General features: G+C 36.7%; 1 protein-coding gene across 43 annotated transcripts in view; it reads left to right on the forward strand.

Moving 5' to 3' along the window:
• Nucleotides 1-17,676, forward strand: part of NRXN1 (neurexin 1) — a 1,114,780-nt gene that overhangs the window by 528,073 nt on the left and 569,031 nt on the right. For all 43 annotated transcript variants that reach the window (XM_021088268.1, XM_021088237.1, XM_021088235.1 and 40 more), the window contains one exon: nt 11,318-11,440. In XM_021088268.1, coding sequence (XP_020943927.1) covers nt 11,318-11,440 — 123 coding nt within the window. The remainder of the gene's footprint in view (nt 1-11,317; nt 11,441-17,676) is intronic.

Here is a 17,676-nt window from a genome sequence, read left to right on the forward strand (position 1 = left end):
TGCGTTGTAAATATAATTCTATTCTTAAAAGGTAAATTGTATTTCTTAAAATGTATGGTTTTTTACATTGAAAATGATTTACATCAGAGATGTTTATCCTGATTTGTCATAAATGGGTACAATCAATGTCAAAGCTATGTAGATAAAGGCTAAATGTTTCTTAGTAGATCCTTTAAACCTTGTTTATTCATTTGCCTAGAATGATGATATTTAGCCAGATATGAAACAGGAGGTGAGGGAGCTATAGATAGTGAAGTTTATTTTGTAGATAGAATAGAGTTGGTTTGAGTTAGTAAAACAGCGGAAGAGTCTCTGTGGTGTGTTTTCCGAAGCTCTGGAAGGTCAGACCCTTTTGCAGACAAGACACATGTTTTCTTATAATTAAATGCTCATTAAAGTCTTGAATCCCTCAATTCCTAAGTCAACTATTCTCTTTGCATTTGTAAGTTACTGACTGCCAGCCTTAGGTCATTTTGCTCTCCTGGTCTCTACATATCATTAAATTTATCTTCAAGGAAACTGAGAAAAAAAAGCTATTTAAATAATTAGGCAGATAACTAAGAAAGCTACCCCCAAGTTCTCCATTTCTATGACATCAGATTCCATGCTGACAAATCTGAAAACAAAGGGATTAAGCTTTATATTTATTGACATATCTTAGTGAAGATGGGCATTAAAAGTTGATGGATTTACTTTTCATTAACTATTTGGCTTAATTCAATATCAAGATGTATTTTATCTATCATAAAAAAACTCACAAAAATCTAAAAGACATACCCATTTGATAAGTGAATAGCTTTTATGTTCAAGGCACTGAGTGATAGGACATAGGGTATTTTCTCTGAGGTTTAAAACCCATTTAGGAGAAGATAATAATAATAATGACAATATAATACTGATAATAACATTATTATCATGACTATAATTGAGGGTGTACCATGTACCAGCCATTCATTGTTTTAAGTAATTAAAATGCCCCAAATGTATGTTGTAAAATATTTCTATTATTAGCTTACTTTATAGATAGAAATACTTAGACACAGAGAACTTTATCATTTACCTAAGGTCACACAGCTAAAAACTTATGGAACTAGGATAAAAACTCAATACTGTGAGTGCAGAATACATGCACCAAACCAAGATATACACAGTCTAGAAAAGTGTAACAACAACAACAAAAGATTTAAATAACAATCTAACTAAGCAAATACAGTGTAATTAATTAGCATGTGACTATTTCATTTCTCCAGTGGTTTTAAAAAGTTTATAAAATGCCTTTCTTCAGTTGTTACTTTTCGTTTTTTGAAAAGCCATAGTCTCCAAGGTTAAGGTTTAACTTTGTATTATTTGCTCAAAGTGCTTTTTAACTAGGGAAGGATAATTCCAATATTTTCATTGGAAAGAAATCTGTCCTTAGAACTCAATAAATCTCTCTTTGCCTATACAGAGAAGGCAAATAGCTCTTTATAAAAACATTCTGAGTAGTTCTCTAGGATGTATCCTTAGGTAAATTGAGGAGAGCTTAAGGGGGATTAGAGAAGAGGGAGAAGGTGTCTGGGCAGGTACCTCATGGCTATTAGGGTGAGTGGTCCATCACCAAGCCCAGGTGGTGATTGACACCAGGCCTGGCCAGCAAGACAACTCTGAGACAGACAGCTTCTCTGATACTCAGAGGCCTTGTCATTAAGGGCAGACAGCATGAGGAAGGTGACACAGCTGTACCTCTTACATGGGTAGATGAAGTTTTATCTGCTCATTCCTATACAGAGAGCTAACTAAAGGAACCTTTAAAAACAAGTAAGCACAGAAACATAGACTCCTAATTAGGAATGGCTCAAATAGCAGGCAGTTTGTGCAGTCACCCAGGGCTCTATGCTTAGAAGGGTCTGTGCTTGGGTATATAATGCTTAGCTATCACTATCCTGAAATGCTTCTTTTGAACAAGGGCCTCGTGTCTTCATTTTGCACAGGGTTCACAAATTATTTAATTGGTCTTTCCCCCCGAGTAAGTTTAGTGAATAGCAAAAGAAGAATCTGAAAGTGCTATTTACATGCTTTTAATTTTAATTGGTAATTAACTTTCCTTGTAGATTCATGTAAGAAATAAAAACAAAACAATTCTGCTTCCAGCCCAGTGTATAAAAATCAAGAAAGATAACATAAAGAAACACCTAATGAGGAATTACCCTCGTTAAGTTTGTTTGCTTTTCAGGTAGAGGTCATTATTTTTTAGCGTAATTATTTTAAAACCAGAAACTAACGGCAAAGTCAAATAGCAGGCTGAAGGTGTCATAATTACAACCTGAGAAACACATCCTCCTGTCATTCACAGGTATAAGTGCTGCTGCCAGAAGACATGACTCAGGCACCCAGCAGTGGTGGCGCTTGCTTCTGTTTCTCCTGACTTTTCTCTCTTCCCAGTATTGTCACAATGACAAGGCTTGTTTCCAGCTTCCCACAGGGTCCTGCCTCCCACAGGAGGCTATTGTCCTCAAAGTCAACTGCCAAATAAAACTTGTTAGTACTGGAAAAGTTGATATAGATAGATGCCTAATTTTATATACCCACACACAGATGTCATGCATTTTAATAAAGGCTGCTATTCTAAATGTGTAGAATAAAAAAGGTGACTACATTTAAGAAGCAGAGGGACTTTTCAGTTGGTTTATGCCATTTGCACCCTTTTAAAAAAATGTTTTGTTGTTGTTGTTGTTTTATTGAGAAGAAAACTCTGGCCAAGAACAGTAGAAGAATTAAACCAAATTAGCATAATTAAGGTTATGTTGGATTTAATGGCAACCATGAATCTAAAACTCAGGTCTCTGACTCTTTAAGCTCTTGCCTATTCTTTCAGTACTATTTCTTTAATTCTCAATCTATAGGTTTGGGAGAAAAGGGAATTTAAATTGTCTACTTATTTATGTGTATTGTACAGAGACTTGAAAACTACAAGCCAGCTGCCTGTTTAAAAATGTTTTATTGGAGTTCCCTGATTTCTCAGCAGGTTAAGGATCCAGCATTGTCCTTGCTGTGGCTTGGGTCCCTGCTGTGGCATGAGTTCAGTCCCTGGCTTGGTCAAAAATGTTTTATTGAAACAAAGCCACACGTATTTGTTTACATAAAATCTACGGCTGCTTTTGCACTGCAATAGCAATGTTGACTAATTACAAATGGCAATCCCATCCTACAAAGCCAAATACATTTACTATCTGGTTCCTTACAGAAAGTTTTGACCCTGATATATAAGAATTTAATCTCCTTGAAAATCTAAGTTGGGACATTTCCAATGCTGAAATTTGTGTTTGGAACAAAATAATTTTTAAACTAAATTAGTAGGATTTTGGTGCCACATAACCCAGAATAAATAAGTATAGTTAAATGGAATTAACAACAGATATAATATGGACCTTCAGTTTCACAATTTCATAATTCTGAGATGTGTGGTACTGTAACTTCTAATTCAATTGCTGTGTGCTACAGGCAGTTTAGTGATCTAAAAAACTGAACAATCATGTATAAAGATAGAAGCAATTTATACGCATAAGATAATGCCAGTCTTTGTTGTTGTTTTTAATTTATAGAAGGACTATGGAAACTTCAGGATCCACTTTCATGTAATTCCCATCTTTATCCCATATATCTATGGCTGAAAAGACACAACCTGTTCTTAATAAAATGGAGATAGATCATTTCTAGAAGGTAAACTAAATAGATTCCTACCTGCCCATCATCTATGCAGTTTGCTAGCTTGTGGCTTTGCAGAAGTATCCATTCAAATCCTTGTGCTTAAATGGCTTAATTTAGCAAGCAGATTAGCCACTCGAAGCACTAGATAGGTATAAAATAGAAATGACTTACATTTGATATTAAGGGCAACAAAAAGCTAGTCTAGAACCAACTTAGTTTGAACTATAGTGAGAGATAGGGTACCTGATACAGATGGTCCATTTATGTAGTTACCATCTTTAAAATATACCAGTAGAGGGAGATAGGGTATGTCATGAATCTCAGCTTTGTGGCACTCAGGCCTAAAAGTTGTTTTTTTTTTTTTTGTTTTTTTTTTTAATCAAAATATAATTGGTATGGGTTTGGTTTTCTCAAGCTGTATCCATCTTTCAATTCTAGAGACAGCTGTCATTTCAGTCTACTAGACATCTTTGATCATATTGCTTCTTAGATTTCTTAGCTTTGTTTTAGTGTCATTCTTCCATATTGCTCTTTACTCCCCCCACACACACAGTCAAAAATAAAACAAAACAAAACAGTTTAAGTGCTTCACAGGACATTTGTGCACAAGACTTTCTTTCAAAAAGGATCCAGAGTTACTATTACGTACATCTTGAATATTAAATAAATTTGAAATATTCATGAAATAATATGAAACAAATTTTAAAATAAAATACATTCGCAAACAAACCTGAAACCCCTCAATGATATTATGTACATGTATATCAGCTAACTTCCCACAAAGCTATCTATAAAATGGGAGAGCTCAGTTAATTATCTCTACATCCCTTGGAAGATATTTTTTTTTCTTTATTAGATTCATTTATTGATTTATGCCCAAATACTTTCAAATAGAGTTTAAAGTGATTAGCAAAAGTTATTTTAAAAAATAATTTAGGGAGAAAAGTCAGTATATGGTTTGTTTGTTTTTTCTTAAGAGGAAAGAATAAAGTTGCTGAAAGTAAGAACAAATCCTAAATCTTGGTTTCCTGATGCATAGAAATAAGGAGAGGCAATCTGTCCCATTACTCACATGATGTAAGACGAAATGTTCTAAAAAATCTTTGGGAGAGAGTGTATGAATTTGGACTCTGTAATTAAAGGTGTGTTGAAAATGCATGCTAGGGGGCTTATAGACTATAAAAAGTAGCTTTGAACACCTCTGGACCTTGATATATGCAATAAATGATATTCTGGAAAATTTTTTTTTTAATTCATAAGTGAAAGACTCTTCTTCTGTATGTGTGACCAAGCCCATGGCATACATAAGTTCCCAGGCAGGGATTGAACCTGTATCACAGCAGCAACCTGAGCCACAGCAGAGACAACACCAGATCCTTAACCCACCAGGAAGTCCTCAAAATCTTTTTGCTTTTTTTTTCTTAATCCAACTTTAAAAAGCAAAGGGTTACTTACAAATGATTAAAACCCCTTGCTGCAGTTTTCTGAGAAAGAAAACCATCATTTTCCTAAAGGGAAAAATGAGCCCTCTAGAGGCTTCTGCAGAGTCCAGGAGTTCTGAGTGATGCCTCAGGAGACAAGTTAGCCTGCTTTTTTACCGGCAAAGCAACCTCCCCTTTATGTGATTTTTATATTCCTCATGCAAGATTACAGGTGGAAAAAAAAATAATTCCACTGCTTTAAAAAATAGTAATAAAACTGTTGCCCTAGTTTGTGTGTGTGTGTGTGTGTGTGTGTGTGTGTGTGTGTGTTTTCTTTCTACAATGCTCAACTACGTTTGTTCTGAGTAAGGCAAGCTTACAGGTATACTGGGTCAGAGTCCCCAACGCTTCCCAGGTTTGATCTGATTCTTTTAATAGGGCAGAGAACAATTCCTATAGCTTAAAAAAAAGGGTTCCTTAAAGACTGATTAATTATTTTACTCCATAACCTTCTATTTATTTAGTTTCCTAAGTGAACTAGTCCATAAAGCAGGGATATTTGGTATAAAGAATGCTGTATTTCCTGCTTCTGCCTAATCATTTATTGATTCTTTGATGCTGTATTCTGTGAGGGAGGCCAAAATGACAAAAACACAGTTCTCCCCCTCAAAATTTGACTACGTAAATTAATAAACACATTCCCAGCATAAAGCAATAATGTCCTACTAGTTTTATTTGAAGATTAGTAATTCTAGGTCCAGAATAACTCTTTGCAGTTTACTCTGCCCTCTGCCTATGCATATCAAAATAAAGATGAGGGATTTAACAATTATGATAATGAAAATCTAAGAAACTTAGAGAACTTCATGATAATATTGCACTCTTTAATGTAGCCAAAGGTTGGAAAATAGTATAGGGAGCTTTCTTCCAAGAATGAAGGAATTTTAAAGTTATCTATAGGTGAGGATTTTTGACATGATCTTATCAAGAATCCTTCTTTTGCAGATAAAAATATGAGGAACAAAGATAAACTACTTACTGAAGGTGACATAATTAGTGGATGGCAGACCTAGAGACACAACCCAATTTTCCCTGCCATTCCTTCCCATAGTAAAAATGAAGGTGTGAAGTAAATAACATAGTTTATAGTCTTGCAGCAAAACAGCTGTCATCTTTTATTAAATGTATCTCTTAGTGGTTATATAAAGACTTTGTAAAAATGGTAGATTTCAAAGAAGTATTTGTTTGGCTAACTACTGATCTCCACACTCTTTCCCCAAATACACACTCTTTTTTCTCTGTTCTATGCCTCAAGCTGGGATTTTCTCTAACCTGTCTTGGAGGTAAAATCTTAAGAGACACCCCAACTCATACACTGGTAGGTTGTGACTTCATACACATTAGTATCATGAAACATGTTTTGATATCCCAAAAGAAAAAAGAAATCTCAAAAGGGATTCAGATAATACGTTGGTAGGTTTCCTCATTTTGGACTAGACTGAGGAAAACTTAGATGTTTACTTTGTCTACTTCCATCTGCTATTAATAAATTTTGGCTATAGAGTCACCAGAAAACCCAGTGAATATCAGTGACTAGAGGGCACTTATCCCATAGCATAAATTCTGTTGAAAAGAACTGACACTATTACTAAGTTGTATTTATTCTTGCCTGGCTTTTACCTTTGATGCGAAACAAATAGCAGGCATGGGCCAAATCATAGGCTCAGATCTTGATGTTCTTCAAGAAGTTTCAATCTAGCTCCACATAATATCACGGGCAGGATAATTTAAAGAAAGTTCACTAGACAGATGGTCTGGAGACCTAGACTCTGCTCTTAAATAATTGTGGCCTTGGAAACCTCATCTAACTGCTCAGGTTGTTTGTTTGTGGATGGCTCAGTGAACTTCTACATGTCTCGTGTCTCTTCTAGTTCTATAATCCTTTAAAATAGCATTAACCTGTCAAGCTGAATGACTTATTAACTATGGTCATTCAGCCCCACTGTGCCTCTGTTTTACTATCTGCAGATCACTAGAGGAGGCTATGGGAAGGACACTAGAATGGACATGGAAGACCTCAAGATCTCAGTCTTAATTTCACTCCTTGCTGCCCCTGAGACTTATAATAATACCCTCAACTTTTCTAAATCTGCTTTTTTAACTAAAAAATAATATATCTCAGTGGCTTAAATAATATGGTAAGAATCAAGTGTAAAATTACATGTAGGTGATAAAACCCTACAAAACAGAAGGGGTAATTGTCTTTGAAATAGAAACAATGTTGTGGGCTTTCTTTAAAATGTTTTAAATAGTGCTCAATATCTTAGTCTTCTTGGACTGTTCTGGCAAAATGCCATGGGCTGGGTGGCTTAAACAATAGACATTTCTGAGAAGTCCAAAGTCAAGTTTCTGGCCGATTTGGCTTCAAGGTGAGAGCTCTCTCCCTGGCCTGGAGATGGCCACCTTCTCTCTATGTCCTCATGTGATGGAGAAAAAGAACTCCAATGTCTCTTCTTGTTCTTATGAGAGTCTGAATCCTGTCATAGGTACTCCACCCACATGACTTCATCTAGGCCTAATCGCCTCATAATGTCCCAGTCCACATAGCATCACATCAGGGGGTTGGGCTTTCAACGTGTGAACATTCAGTCCATAACACTCACATTAATGCTGGGAGAAAGATGTTAGTACCAGTGAGACATATTTTGACAATCCCATGGGAGAAAGTTATCTCAAAAGGAATTCAGATAATTAATGGCTTGAATGGCTGTAATTTTGTCTTGAAAATTTTGACAAGGGGACAAATAACTCAAATTCAAAATTTAATTTTTTACAGTTTAAACCAGCTTCCTTTACCAATTCCGTATGTTTTAAAATATCCTTGAGAATGTGAGCTCTCAAAGGCATTGTAGAGATTCTCTAGACCATCTCCTCACTTTGTAAGTAGAGGTGGTAAGATCACAAGAAGCTACGTGTTTTAGCAAACTGCTGACTATGGATGAGTCCAGTACCAAATTGACCTATATCATGCTTTTAGTACCAGCCCATTTCAGTATCTCTAGGTAAAAGTACAGGGTATTGTTTTGAGATCTCACCATGACTTATGCAGAAAGTGTGTAAGAATTCCTAACATTGTGATCATTCTGTAGAACAAGCTAAAAATCATGACAAAGAACAACTTTTACAGCCCCTTCTTTTAGAGGCAGGGACACTAAGTAGTAAAGTTGCTAGCTAAAGGTGACGTTAGCTGGGAGGCAGTATAATGCAGGGGAAAATGTATAGACCTTGAGTAGGTCAGATCTAGGATGGAATGCATTTCTATCACATTTTTAGCTGTGTGACCTTGGGACAGGTCATTTTAGCTTTTTGGGTATTTGGTTCTACATCTAAAAAATGATGATAATATAAAGATGAAATAATAAATGAAGTGTCTGGTGCATTTACCAACCCCCAACTCTCAGTAGCAAGTTAAGGAACAGCCACAATTCTTAATTCCCTGTCCAGTGCACTCTCCATTACACATCATGTTGCATTGACAACATTGTTTTGAACTGAGAATAATAAGTGCATTTTTTTTTTAAAAAAAAAAACCTGTCTTCTAAAATCAATCTCTTCACATTTTTAATAATGCAAGAAAGGAGCTTGAAGTTGGTCCACAGAGATTTTTATACACCAAAGGGTTATTTTTAATTGGATTTTCTGCCTGTTGTTATGGAAATAGTTGTTTCATAGATGAAGCATTGTGATTTTACTGCAAGATCAAGCCCAGAATGTGGTATAATGATGATATCATCCTTATGCTTCTTTTTCTTGACAAGACACTTTTAAATTAAGAGAAGGGGAGCGAAGCTGCTTCAAAAGCACACATTTCTAAGAAAAAAAAAGATCTGCCCTATAAAAATAGCTTAAAATGATATATACTCTTTTCAAAGATCAAAACTAAGAATGGCCCTAGCTGCTGGTAGGATGCTAAGATTCTGCAGTTTTTAAACACTTCTTTCTTCACTGTTGAAACTAGAAAGAGTTCCTTTGATCCTGGAACTTGCTTTCAACATTTGGTCTCAAAGCATTTTTGCAGTTGTTGAACTAACAGGCTTCCTCTAGTTATTTAGTGATCAATCTCCCCAAACAGTTCTATCTAGACTCATTTTTATTCATGTATCCAGATGTAATTTAACTTCTCTAAAGAAACAAAAAGAGATGATTTCTAATCTTAATGATGGTTCTGTTTAAAGACAGGAGGCCATTCATCCTGTAAATTTTAGCTTGTGTCACTGGCTTGGTTTAAGCCTCAGAGAAACCCCAACCAAGGAAGATATAATTGGTATCATCAATAAAATTCTAAGAAAGAAATCAGGGGACTGGATAGCCTGCTGTATTGAAAGCAAACAATGATCTATGTTTTGATGGGTGACTGAGATTTTTTTCTAGTGCTTTGTTCCTTTATTTATTTATATTTCTTCCTCCTTTTTTCTCTCCTTCCCCTTGGCCTTTTCATACATCGTCCTATGATCCTTGGACATTGGCCAAACGTTTGGTTGTTTAAATTTGGTTGAAGAAATTATAAACCTCACTCTGATCTTGAGTTAGTTGAAAGTCATGGAACTCAACTCGATGTCATGTCTTTAACTATTTTAGCATATCAAAAATTTAAATACCTAGAAAGTGTGGTGAAATACATCTCTCAAAAAATGTGTCATTAAATAATTTCATTATTGGAGTTTCCGTTGTGGTTTAGCAGTAATGAATCCGACTTGTATCCATGAGGATGCAGGTTTGAATTCTGGCTTTGCTCAGTGGTTTAAGAATCTGGCATTACTGAGAGCTGTGGTGTAGATTGCAGATGTGCCTCAGCTACCACATTGCAGTGGCTGTGGTGTAGGCTGGCAGGTGCAGCTCCGATTTGACCCCTAGCCTGGAAACTTACATGTGCCATAGGTATGGCCCTTAAAAAAAAAAAAAGAGCAGGAAAAAATATTCATTTTTTTAATGAATTGTAAGAGTAGATTATTAGCAGTGCTTGTTTAATTTAATTTTTTTTTTTTTTTTTTTTTTTTTTTTTTTTTTTTTTTGCCATGGCATGTATCAGCTTGATATAGGACCTCGGTTCCCAGACCAGGGATTGAACCTAGGCCACAGAAGGGAAAGCCCTGAATCCTAACTCTATACCACCACGAGAACTCCCCTAGCAGTGCCTATTTTTTAATTAAAATTTTCCACTTACATTAGAAGTTATTTTTCCCTTGGTTTGTTTGTAAGTGGAAGAGGGACATTTGTCTAACTTTGTCATTTCATAATTTCCCCAAAATGCTTTCTGAAATAATCTGTTTTAAGCCAATTCAAATTCAACTTGCACAGGTTTGTATACATTCACTTGCGGCTACTTTCCCAGTTAGTTATATTTCTTACCCTCCTTCTTTTCGTCCTTTACCTGGCAATCACTTCCCTCTGCTGCTTAATTTCATTGTTTTCCCTCCCACTCAACACTGGGCCCTTTATTGGCAGTGTGCTGCTTCAGTTTACTTCCCAAAAGTCAGTACTTTTTCCTGAACCCACTTTCCGTGCCTCCACTAGGCCTTATTCTTAGACACAACATTCCATAAATTTAAGAACTTGGTTAACATTGGAGGTATGTGATGTAAGAGTGAAGAGCAGCCATCACTCAGTCTAGTACCCAAAGTGGCCTCCCCGCCAGAGTCTAACCAGCCAGGTGCCCTTCACTGAAAATGATTAGCTAATGACCTGTGGTCAGATCTCTCTCCAAGGTCAGAAGTTTCATGAAGTGCTAGCTACTTCATTAGCAAGAAGGTGATAAGTGCCAAATCAGAGAACTTCTTGGGGGGGACATGTGGTAACTTTGGGAAGCTTCCCAAGGCTGTATTGGCTGTGCCTATTTATGACAACAGGTATATTTGTTTGTCTTCAATCAATGCACAATGTTAAAGAGTCTTCTTAAAGTGTCACACTGGATGTCTGTTAACTTGTCATTTTCTTTGCTTGCTATGACTCTAATGGGCTTGAGAACTGATCCAGCCAATCTCTCCTCTTGTCTCCTTTCTCTCTCTCCTCTTTTTTTCCTTTTTCTCTCTTCTCTCTCCTTCATCTCCCTTGCCTCCCCCCTTTCTTTGTCTTTTTCTCTCACTCTCTGTGAGGTTCATTTGCTTGACTGATTCTGAGTGTCCATAATGACTGTTTGGCATATTCTACAGGCAAAGGTCCCGAGACCCTTTTTGCCGGCTATAACCTCAATGATAACGAATGGCACACAGTGCGTGTGGTTCGCCGAGGAAAAAGTTTAAAGTTAACGGTGGATGATCAACAGGCCATGACAGGTAAAACCCCCTGTCCCCTTTGCTTTTGCTGAAGCTTCAGAAGCCCCCATTTCTTGCAGATGACTTTGAAAACCAAATGAATGACTTGAAGCTGTTAGATGCAGTTCATTTCTTATTCCAGTTCTTCCAGCAACAATTACATTTAATAAGCAGCATTGTTAAGTGTTTCTCCTCTCAAATGAGCAACACTTTTTTGTCATGTTCTTTTGCATTTAATAATTCAAGAAGTTATAATATTTTAATTTTATGGCTTGATAAATATCTTAGGGCTTCATAAAATATTGAAGTTACTGTTTGGATGCCAATTTCTATGTGGTTTCTTTGTTTCTTATATATTTAGGCAATGAATGCAGCAAGTTATACTTTTTAGCTTCTGGGTAAATTGATAGATATCCTGGCATTCTGTCAGGTGAGCTGCATTTTGTTTTAAGTTATAATAGATCATTTGGGGCCAGTTAGCTCCATTGGTTATTCTCTAATGTTAAGAATGTCAAGTTCAATCCCTGATTTGTAGATTCCTAACCGAGGTGAGTCACATAAAGGTCCACCCTGGAGACACAGAGAAACTGAATGAAAAAGGAATCGGAGCACCTTTATTCTCTCTGCTGAAAATAACTTCAAGTACATGACCCACTGGGATCTTAGCTTCGTGTTCTTTTTTAGAGAACATCTCCCTGTTAATTATTTGAGTACAAGGCACAAGGTGGTCCTTAGGCAGCAGAGCAATGTCTGTTCTACATTTGGTCTCAAAGGGGGTTTCCATACTCAGAGATCAGGTAATTGTATCAGTGTGGAAATATCATGCACGAGGTTTTAACTTTTAAGAGGATCATTCCTGGGTTCAAATGAAGCAAACGACCAACTCATAGATCTCTTCCTGTCTTGTATTTTCATTAGCTTGTTATGGCTTTCCAAAACTTTTTTTTTTTTTGTATATGTGGGGGCAACCTTGTTTCAGGATGGTTTGAAGAGTTTTAAAAGGATCAGTTTGGCCTGACACCATAGAAAGTATGGAAAGAGCCCATTAATTTTTCTTTTCTTAAAATTTCTCCAAAGGACTCTAGTGCAGATGGTCTCTGGATTGGCATTTAAAAACCACTGCTATGTTACATCATTTTATTCTCCAAGGAAGAAAATCAACCAGAGAGCCCCTAACATAAGCTGTTTTTCAAAACTGCCAAATGTGAGAAGGCTCTAAAGAAATTGTGTAGACTTAGGCAAGGGAGCCAGGGTTTTTATAGGGGTTGGCAGGAGTGTCAGTTGAAGTCCAGCTAGTTTTGGTCAAGACCAGTTGACCAAAGAGGAATTAATTGTTTCTGTAGATTAGCATCCATTGTTTGGATAATCAGGATTTTATCAAAAGGGGTAGAAATTAACAATTAGAGTTCAAGATCCCTATACAAGCAAGTATGAAGAAATAACTGTGAAGGACACACAGATGTGGGAGAATCACAGTAGGACATCTTTAATCACTTAAATATATCTCAAATCCCACAAAGCCCTATGAAGTAGATAGGATATCTGTATTCTCATTTCATAGATGAGGAACCTGAGGTTCAGAAATGTTAAATGACTTATGTTTCTTTGAAATGCCATGTTACCAGAACTGAGAGAGATCCTAGGTTTATTTTTAAATTTTCTTATTTGTTCACTTTTTTAAATTTGGTTTCTTTTTGCCTTGTGGTTCATTTATTTATATTCATTAATATCCTAATATATATGTGACTCTATGATGGAGTACTTTCCCAGACATAACATGATTTTATGAGGATAATACATACACACATATCAAAATCACATGATAACTGATCATCTAGCATAGCATAAGATATACTAAATGGCTGAATAAATAATTCATGTTCTTGGCTTCAGAAGAGCTTAATGGTTTCAGGAATGGCTTAAAGCAATAGATAATATCTGAACTAGGCTATAAAGAAAGGATAATGCGGATGATAAAATTATGTGGGAGAGCATGCCACACAGGGGAGAATGGCTTGGATGGGGTTAGGCAGACTAATGTTCAGGAGACAGAAAAGGTTTGTCACCATAGGGTGGTTGATGTGGACAGAATGACCTTTGAGGGCCAATAGGTCAGTGCTTCAAAGAGTTGATGTTTCATGGGCTTTCAGGCAGTTGAAAGTGACTCATTTAAGCTTGATGATAAACTGAGAGACTACTTTTTGAGCAAAATGATCAGTGTACTAGATGTTTCAGGATGTCAAATAGTTAAGTCCTGAACTACACTGGATAAAGGAAGTATAGAAACAAAAGACTGGTGTAACGTATTTTTTAAGTCTTCTTTAGAAATAATTTCAGATTTACCAAAAAAATGTCAAAAGTAAAAAAAGTACAGGAGTTCCCATCATGGCTCAGCGATAGTGAATTCCACTGGTGTCCGTGAGGATGCGAGTTCAATCCCTTGCCTAACAGTGGATTAAGGATCTGGTGTTTCCATGAGCTGTGGGGTAGGTCACAGACATGGCTCAGATCCCATATTGCTGTGGCTGTGGTGTAGGCCAGCAGCTGTAGCTCCGATTTGACTCCTAGCCTGGGAACTTTCATATGCTGCATGTATAGCCATAAAAAAGTAAAAAAGTACAGAGAACTTTGGTGAAAGTATACCCTTACTAAAAGTAAAAGCATACTTTAAAAGTATACTTTACAAAAAAGTACTTTTTGATTAAAAGTAAAAGTATACTTTTACTTTGCTTTGACTTTTTTTTTTTTCTTTTTTCTTTTTCCCTGAAAGCAGAGCAATGGAAGTTCTCAGGCCAGGTATCAAATCCAAGCTGAACCTGCTACGTTGCTGCAGAGACAATGCAGGATCCTAACCCGCTGCACCACAGCAGAAACTCCTGCTTTGATATTTTCATTCTCTTTCTCTCATTTTTTTTCTTAATTGATTGAGGATAGGTTACATACTTAATAGCCCTCCACTCTAAATACTGCAGTTTCCATTTTCTAAAAATACTGATATTCATTTGCATAACAGAGTTAAAAACATCTAGTGACAGTATATTTTATCCTCTGTTCTCTCATCCATAGTCCTGTTTTGACAGTTGACCCAATGTTGTCTTGTGTAGCATTTTAACCTTCTGGAGAGCATGTCTTCTAAGGTCAGACATAGCATTTAGTTTTCATATCTCTTTAGCCTCCTTTAATCTAAAACATTTCCATAGCTGTCTTTGTTTTTCATGACATTGATACTTTAGAAATATATACTCTTTCCACCTTTTATCATTGCAGAGTCACTCTTGATGCTTATCTGATCTTGCATCATGACTGAATGCAGGTTTTACATTCTTGGATGAAATACCACAATGTTGATGGTGTGGTCTTCTTACAATATCCCATCTGGAGGCAAAGGACGTCCATGTCCTTGACTCACTATTTGAACACTTGGTCCATGTGTTGTCCAGTATGTTTTCCTCCTTTACAACTAATACAATGTCTGTGGAGAGACATATTAAGATAATAAAAATACCCACTGCTTCACAGAAAATTTGCCCTAAATTATCATACATTGAAGATTTTGCCTGATCCAGTCGTTGACATAGTAATTATTTTCAAACTCCATCACTCTTTCCACATTTATAGTCAGCACTTTGTATTCTACTGTGAACAAGAGCTCTTTCTGTCTTTTGCTTTTCTTTTCTTTCCCTTTTCCTCCCTGTTTCCTTCAGTCCTTTCCTCTCTCCCATCCCCCTTCTCCCCTTCCTTCCTTCTTTCCTTCCTTCTTTTTTTCCTTCCTTTCTTATTGGTATGGACCCACAAGTTTCAGCATTTTCAAATACTTTATAATTACTCTACTTAATTATTTTGGTGCTCAAAACATCCCCATTTGAGCCAGTGTTAATCCCACAAAGTTGGTCTCTGTGATCCTATGACATGCCCCCAGACCAACAATTTTTTTTTTTTTTTTTTTTTTTTTTTTTTTTTTTTTTTTTTTTAGCACTTGCTCACTTCCCGGCATAACAGGATATTTCAGGCACAACTTTTACCTACCACACCCCAGCCCTGGAATTGGCCATTTACTTTTCCACTTAGTGGAAAATGATGTGATAGACCCAGATCTAGGTGGTTGGCATGCTCTGTGCTACTGGAGAGTCTGCTCTATGACCCCTTCAGGAGACTAAGATAGGAAATATACTCAAGTGTATACACATATGACTGAAAAAAAATGTGTGTGTGTGTGTATGTATGTATATATATATATATATCTTAACGTGCCTCTCCACATATATACATACATGTAAATTTCATGTTCACATGAACATACATACACACATATTTTAGAAAACATGTACCTTCATATCTACAGCATTGTTTCTTGACTTCTCCTATTCCATGTTTTCATATCCCTTTTTCCAAAGTGGATCTTGCCTCCTAGTGATGTCATTCTCTCATTTGCCTAATCCAGTAATACATCTGCAATAGCTTCAGAATTGCTTAAATTTCCCATACCATCACAAGAAATAAACCAACTAGGAGTTCTGCGGTGGCACAGTGGTAGTAAACACAACTAGTATCCATAAGCACATGGGTTTGATCTCTGGCCTTGATTAGTGGTTTAAGGATCTGGCATTGCCGTGACCTGTGATGTAGGTCACAGACGTGATTTGGATCTGGCATTGCTGTGGCTGTGTTGTAGGCTGGCAGCTGCAGCTCTGATTCAACCCCCAGCCTGGGAATTTCCATATGCTACACATGCAGCCTTAAAAAGCAACAACAACAACAACAACAAAAAATTATGAACAGGGTGTGAAAATGATTATTGTAACAGAAAATTCCAGATATGTTCTCTAAATGAATAGCTGTCTAATTTTTGTTAAAATTTAAGATACATCTTTTGAATTACATAGATTCCTACCAAAGTTCTACATGAATAGTTATATTTACATTAGTTAAGTTGCCTTCTTCAATTCCCAGTGAATACATCCTTCCTTTGTTTCCTGAAATGGTTGTGCATTTATCTCCCAGCAGCAATCATGTTAGGAAGTAGAATTAATAGATATGGATGTAGTTTGCTTATAGATGTAGGAACAAATAAATGATGGGTTCTAAGCAACACTCAGAATTGGCTCTGTTGGGGAATCACTCCTAAGTTAATGTCACATGTGTCCACACTTCTGCTCCTGAACATGGACTGTCTCTTCATGGTGAAATCACCCCTTTCCCCTTGACCTGCTGATATTGGAAACTCTGGCCCATAAGACTTCATTAGGAATTTGTAGGCTATTGGTGGGGTTTAAGGAAAGAGACACTCTTTTAAAATTGCCAACTTTGAAGGCAAATACATTTGTTTAGCATATTTTTTCCAGAAGGTATTTTTAAAATTATAATATGAGTTTTAGTCTACCAACTCAGGTGTGCAAGAAATAGCACATTTATTAATTGTCTTTATATCAATGTAAATCAGACCTTAGGCCTTTCTTCTGGGTTGACAGGATATTTAATCATAATCATGTGGCCCCCACTCCCACCTACACCCTGGATCATGCAGACGCTCCTGTTGACTTCTGTCTGCACTGGTCCTCACCTAAAAGACAGCTCTCTAAGTTTATCCTTTGAATGGTAAGGACCCTGTTGCTGCTGTCCTGAGTTAGGCAGGGGGTCTTTGCAGGCTCCTGCAGCCTAAGAGCTATGGTTCAGGCCACCTACGTTAATCTCATGGAGTCTCTCCAAATCCCTGACCTTAGGCCTGGGAGAGCAGGATGCTGGTAGTTAGCGCACCTATGTTTCACCAATATTCATCTCTCTCCTAGTCAGTGGTATCTCCTCATCTAGTTCAGCCCTCAAATGCATTCAGCTCACTTCTTTATCCTTTCTGCAACACTTTGCAAACCAGGCCTTCAAAAGATCAAAAAAGGCACCATTTTCCAGAAAGTTGTCTTTCATTTTCTGCCAAGAAAAAGCCTTTGAGGCAAAGTTCTACAAGGGACTTGGCTAGTTTCACATAACTGGAGGAAGATCAAAATATAAACTAGCATTTCAGTAAATTAGCCCACCACTTACTCTTTCACAAACTGCCAAGGTCTTAAAGCAGAAATTACATTGTATCCACTGTATTTCAGGAGCTGAAAAAATTTTCACTTCTGGAAACCAACTTTCTTATTCTCAGAGTTTAAAGCTGAATGGGGATATAAACCAAACAACACTGGTGATTCACCCAAATTACACATTATCCCCCAATACCCCAGCCATCTCTTTCCATCCTCCAGCTCTCAGCATCCTTC

The sequence above is a fragment of the Sus scrofa genome, chromosome 3, assembly GCF_000003025.6.
Source record: "Sus scrofa isolate TJ Tabasco breed Duroc chromosome 3, Sscrofa11.1, whole genome shotgun sequence".
Lineage (NCBI taxonomy): Eukaryota > Metazoa > Chordata > Mammalia > Artiodactyla > Suidae > Sus > Sus scrofa.